This window comes from Physeter macrocephalus, chromosome 13 (genome assembly GCF_002837175.3).
Source record: "Physeter macrocephalus isolate SW-GA chromosome 13, ASM283717v5, whole genome shotgun sequence".
Classification (NCBI taxonomy): domain Eukaryota; kingdom Metazoa; phylum Chordata; class Mammalia; order Artiodactyla; family Physeteridae; genus Physeter; species Physeter macrocephalus.
Window position 1 is genome coordinate 16,527,286 of NC_041226.1, and position 5,877 is coordinate 16,533,162.

Here is a 5,877-nt window from a genome sequence, read left to right on the forward strand (position 1 = left end):
GTCCCACATCCTGAATTCTGTGACCGCAACGCCCAAGACTGATTTTTTTGCTGGCAAGTAGAAACGCGAAGTCAGTTTAATTTTACCTACAAAAGGAGAAGTTTTCAAGTTTTAAAAGCACATTAAAAAATCGGGGCAGGGGGGTCTTTCCTGGTGGCGCAGTGCTTAAGAACCCGCCTGCCAGTGCAGGCGACACGGGTTCAAGCCCTGGTCCGGGAAGATGCCAGATGTCGCGGAGCAACGAAGCCCATGCGCCACAACTGCTGAGCCTGCGCTCTAGAGTCTGCGAGCCACAACTACTGAGCCCGCCCGTGCTCCCCAACAAGAGAAGCCACCACAATGAGAAGCCCGTGCACGGCAACGAAGAGTAGCCCCCGCTCGCCGCAACTAGAGAAAGCCCACGCGCAGCAGAGAAGACCCGCACAGCCATAAATAAATGAATTCTGTGACCGCAACGCCCAAGACTGATTTTTTTGCTGGCAAGTAGAAACGCGAAGTCAGTTTAATTTTACCTACAAAAGGAGAAGTTTTCAAGTTTTAAAAGCACATTAAAGAAATAAAATTAATGAATTAATTTTAAAAAATCAAATAAAATAATGTGCTATTTCTCACAGCCAGAATCGTAGCATAAAACTGCCTCTCGACATTCAGTATGTGGGCTTTCGTGAGCCTCTGTCCACCTCCCTGGGGGCTGAAACACCCAGGGTCACGGGCCTCTGGTCCAGTCTCAGGGTGGACGGCCTCTCCCCCAGTGTTCCCCTGTACCTGCCTTCACTGAGCTGCCATCTCCAAGTGGTGCTAAGAGGGCTTCCCAGGACACCCTGATAGGTGCCCTGACCTGGGTTCAGCGTACCAGTCACATTTAATTGCGTTATCCCGTGATGGCCAGAGGCCGGCTGCACACACCGGCCAGAGGCCGAATGCCATTCATCAAGGTTTCATTGCTTCCCAGTTATTAAACCGATCCTCCAGGCCAGCCTCAGGGTGCAGGGAAGCAGCCGTACTACAGCAGAATGAACTTGATGGAAAGAACGTGTGAGACGGGGAAGCTGACGGTCAGGGCTGGGCAGTGTCCCAGGAGAGCTTTCCAGGTGGCTGGGTGGGGTCTGAGGCCGTGACAGAGACTGCCTTGCTCCCTCGATGGACAGACAGACGGAAGGGTCAACCCTTCAGGCCTCAAGCCCCTCCTCCCCTCCCCTCCCCCACTTAGCTAACTTCACATGTGGATAGGGACCAGCTGCCAATCCACCTAAAGGGAATATCTGAAGATTGTTCTTAAAATAGAACTTTGCTTTCGCATTACATAAGTATGTAGTACTTCACAGGAAATGTAGAAAACCATATAGAAGAAATTTAAAAGTCATCTGAAAGGAAAACACTGTGGTGTAGATGCATCTAGGGCAGCATTGTAAGAAATTCAGGATAAGACCAGGGAAGCTTTTTTCCAGTCTAAACTCTAAAAGAATTGTTAATTGTGAAAATTCTCAAACATTCAGTAAAGTAGAGAGCAACAGAGCAAACATTCAGATACCTACCACTCGGTTTCTCTTGTCTATATGCTTCCTGTATTAAGTTTTTAAACTTTTTAGTTGGAAATAATCCCAGTGTGTATTTCCTAAGGATAGGGACATTCTCTTACAACATTAGTACAGTTGGCAAACTTCCTTAAATTCACATTGAGAGAATACTTTAATCTACTATCCATATTCCAATTGGGTTGGATCCAATCTAAGGTCGGGTATTGGCTTTTGTTGTTGAATGTCCTTGGTCCTCTTGAATCTAGAACATTTCCATAGACTCCGCTTGTTTTATATCATGTTGACATTTTTGAAGAATATGGTTGTTATGGACCGAATGTTTGTGTCCTCTCTAAATTCATGATGAAACCTTAGCCAAATGTGATGGTATTTTAGGAGGCAGGACATTTGCGAGGTAATTAGGATTAGATGAGGTCGTGAGGGTGGAGGCCCCACGAATGGGACCAGTGCCCCTGTCAGAGACAAGAGAGACCCTGCTTCCTCTCTGCTCTCCGTCATGTGAAGATACAGGGAGAGTCAGCAGTCTGCAACCTGGAAGATGCTCTCATCAGAACCCAGCTATGCTGGCACCCTGAACTTGGACTTCCAGCTTCTAGAACTGTGAGGAATAAACCTTTGCTGTTTATAAGCCACCCAGGCTATGGCAAATTGTTATCGCAGCCCAAAAGGACTAAGACAACAGTCTTCACTCTGGGTTTGCCCCTGTTCCCTTGTGTTTGGATTACGGTGGTGCCTTCTCAGCCAGACTCCTGCACAGACGATGGCCATCTGTCCCTCGCTGGTGATGTTAATTTTGAACCCGTCAGAGTTTTCCCCAATTTTTCCACTGCATAATTACTATTTTTTTCTCCCTTCCGACCAATAATGCAGTTTGGAAGGCCCAGGGGAAAAAGTGAACCTGGTGTTTTTGTCTGGCTGCATTTTCCAGGGTGAGAAGGGAAAGAAGAGGAGATGACACAGAAGTGGACAGGGGTCCACTCACAAAGGGTCTTTCAAGTGATTTGAAGCTCACTTTCTCTTCTGCAGGAATGGGTCCAAGACCATTGCCCCCACTCGGGCCCCCATATAGTAGGTATGCTCCAGAGGTGCAGGGGGCTGTACGACCTCGAGCCATTGCAGGGAGTAAAATGTCAGGCTGTGTCTGACGAGGATGAGAAGGGGGTTGGGTACACCAGCTAGAGGAGGAGCTTGTATTAGAGGCCGGTGGTGGATTCATTCACCCATCTAGTCATTCGGTGGACAGTTACCACACTCCTACTATGTGCTGGGCACCACTGGAGGTGCTGGCGACGCAGCACTGAACGAGCTGCCCTGAGAGGAGAGGGAGGTGGGGAGGTGGTGATCTTACGTGGGTATCAGCATGTCAATACCATAGTCACCAGGCACCCACCCACCACCCCCTTGTCTCCTGGCCCTATACCTTAGTCCACTCTACCCTCTGCCTGCCGTTTCCCAATATTACCGCTCTAAGATAAGTTGCTTAAGACTTCCCACGAGATTCCCTTTATTCACACATCATCTGTATAAAAGACAGACCACACGTCTCAGTAGGAGGTAAATGATTTCACCCCAAGGAGCCCCAAGGTCTGGGATTTGTTTTAAGGATATTCCAAATGTTATGATATAGCCTGGGCCTTCTGTAATGTGGCCCAACCCCTCTGGACACAAGGGACCCACCAGGAGATGGTGGGGAAAGTCCAATTTGGCAAGGAGACAGGGTAGGATGGGGGTGCGGGAAGCCACCCCAGTCCAAATCCACTCACATCTCCCTGCACGTCCCCCAGCTCCGCTGCCATTACGTGTTGATTGTTACCAGTGACTCCATTCACTCAAACATTTTCCAAACACAGATTCTGTTGAAAATACATCCTGTGCACTATGAAAAGCTAAAGGTTCCTGAATAAGGAGTAGAAGTAGGGGCATCAACCGAGGTCAGGACACTATCCTCCCAGCTCTACCCTGGGGCCACCCTGAGCCAAGCACAGACCACCCACAGGGTTCCCTTTGGGCTCCAACAAGTCATGTGACTTCAGACTTGTTAAAGCCCAAAGTGAAGCCCAAATCCTTCAAAACTAGGACATTTCTCAGAGCTGTGACTCACCACTGCTGGCAATTTTAGAAATGCATCGATGACACGCCTTCTCCACACCTCCTGGCATTGTTCTTGCTTGTTGACAAAGTTCTGGGAATCAAACATAATTTATTAGAAAAGCTGTGGCAGGACTGACATGGCACCAATTAACCACCTGTGTGCGTGTCACCCGTGCCTGCAGGTGGCCTCAGTCAGCCTGGATTCCGGGTGCCGGCTTTGACACCGGTCGGCCTGCAGGTGTGGCCTTGTTAGCCATGATCAGACTGAAACAGCCCTCATTTCACAGATGAGGGAACCACGCTCAGAGAGGTTAAGAAGCTTGCCCACGGATGCACAGCTGGGAAGACACAGGGTCTGGAGGGCAAGGTAATAACAGGTACCATTTATTGAGCAACCGCTACGTGCCAGGTGTTAGGTTAGCACTTCACAGACATCTTCTTGTATTTAATCCCCACAACAATCCTGGGAAGTACTATTAACTCAGTTTCACAGATGGAGTCTTGGAGACTCAGAGAGGTTAAGATTCGCTCTAAAGCCAGACCTGACAACTGGCAGAGCCCAGATTTGACTCAGATATATCGACAGAGCTGAAGCCCTTCTCACTCCCGCACACACATGTAGCTTTCTCGATTATAACACCATTCTCCAAGGCCCACGGAAAACGGGTAAGCATGGACTTGACCATAGCAGCCTGGACTGAGACCCAGGAGGCCTGGAGACCCACCGCGGCTTCACTGTGGACTTGCTATGGTCTGAGCAAGCTGACACTATGAGAAAGAGCTTCCCTTCTTTGGAAGAAATATCCATAACTTTTAAAATAGGGACTTCCCTAGTGGTCCAGTGGTTGGGACTCCACCCTTCCACTGCCGGGGGCGCGGGTTCGATCCCTGGTCGTCAGGGAACTAAGATCCCACATGCCTCGCAGCGAGGCCAAATAAATAAATTAATAAAATAAAATACACAACCAAAATCCAACCAATCAGGTAGAACAGCAAATTCTCCTGCCCGGGGAATGAGGTAGCCCTGTAAAGGCATTAGGTTGGGAGCGGGGGTGGATGCTCTGTCCCTTTGCCCCTAGTGCCTGAGTATGGGACAGTTTTGCAATTTTCTACCATTTTGTTGCTGGGGAGAGGTCAGCTCCGGGGGTGAAGGGTGGGGTGCTGGCTGATCCAGACAGGACCTGGGGCAAACATCCTCACTTCATACGCAAAGTCCCTCCAGGAACCTGTCCTGAAAGGGCACAGCTCCATTTCCAAGCACACTTCTAAAAAGGCCTCGGCGCTGGTACCGCAGAGATTTGCAGACCAGGGGACCGCGGCGTTCGGCAGTGCCGCCCGCCGGCTCTCCCAGGTGGAAGGACCTGAGCGCAGCGGATGCGGGCAGTGACGGGATACGTGTGGAAGTGATAACGAAGGAGAAGGGCGCACAGCCAGAGGCTGCTGCTCGCTGTGATTTACTCCACCGCCCTTGCTCAGCGTGGGCCTGCTGGTGGGGGCCACCCTGGCAGGCCGAGCTGGCTCTGGCAGCTTCTCTGTCCTGCCGATCCCCTGTTAACTCACAGGCAGGGTGGCTCAGCCAGTGCTTTCAGCTCCGGGGATTACAACGCGACACGGAGCTGTTATTCCCTGTCGCTGTGCTTCTAGGAGGTGCCACGCTCAGAGGCTGGCTTGGTATCTGCAGCGCGTCGGAGTCGACGTGAGGGAGGCGGGTCAGTCTGAAATCAGAGGCAAATCCCCAGCGCCCTGCCAGGGCCTCCCACGGGCCCCTCATTTCGTCCCCCTGGTTCCCCAGGAGGCACAGAGAGGACTGAGACTCAGACCGCTCACACGCTCAAAGCTGCTTAACTACTCAGTGGGGGAACTGGGATTTGAAATGCAGCTTCTGTGACTCATTTGAAACCTGGCCTCTGAGACTTCCAAGGCCAGCCTGTCCTTCTTACCACCCAGCAGGAGGAAAGGGGAAGAAACCCAGAAAGGAAGGGCTTCCCAGGGAGGGTCAGGGAATGCGAGGAGGTGGGCACACCTTCTCCATCAGTCCTGTGGGTTTGCAGTCGTGTTTCACCAGGTAAGGAGTATCGTGCCCACTTCACAGAGGAGGAGACGGAGGATCAGAAGAATTAGGAACTTGCCCGAGGTCACACAGCTAGATTAGAACTCAGGGGTCGTAAGATCTGTCAAGCTTGAGAGGCCTGCTCTCACTTGACCAGAACCGGCTTTCACAGTTTTGACTGCAGTGAGAAAACAGGAC

The 5,877-nt window shown here is 50.9% G+C and overlaps 1 protein-coding gene across 1 annotated transcript in view; it reads left to right on the forward strand.

The window, feature by feature from the left end:
* The window catches only part of ATP7B (ATPase copper transporting beta), a 50,471-nt gene extending 45,455 nt beyond the window's left edge, over positions 1 to 5,016 (forward strand). Inside the window, exons 17-18 of the mRNA XM_028497816.2 lie at positions 3,812 to 3,867; positions 4,852 to 5,016. Of these exons, the coding sequence (XP_028353617.2) occupies positions 3,812 to 3,867; positions 4,852 to 5,016 (221 nt within the window). The remainder of the gene's footprint in view (positions 1 to 3,811; positions 3,868 to 4,851) is intronic.
* Positions 5,017 to 5,877: the final 861 nt, after the last annotated feature.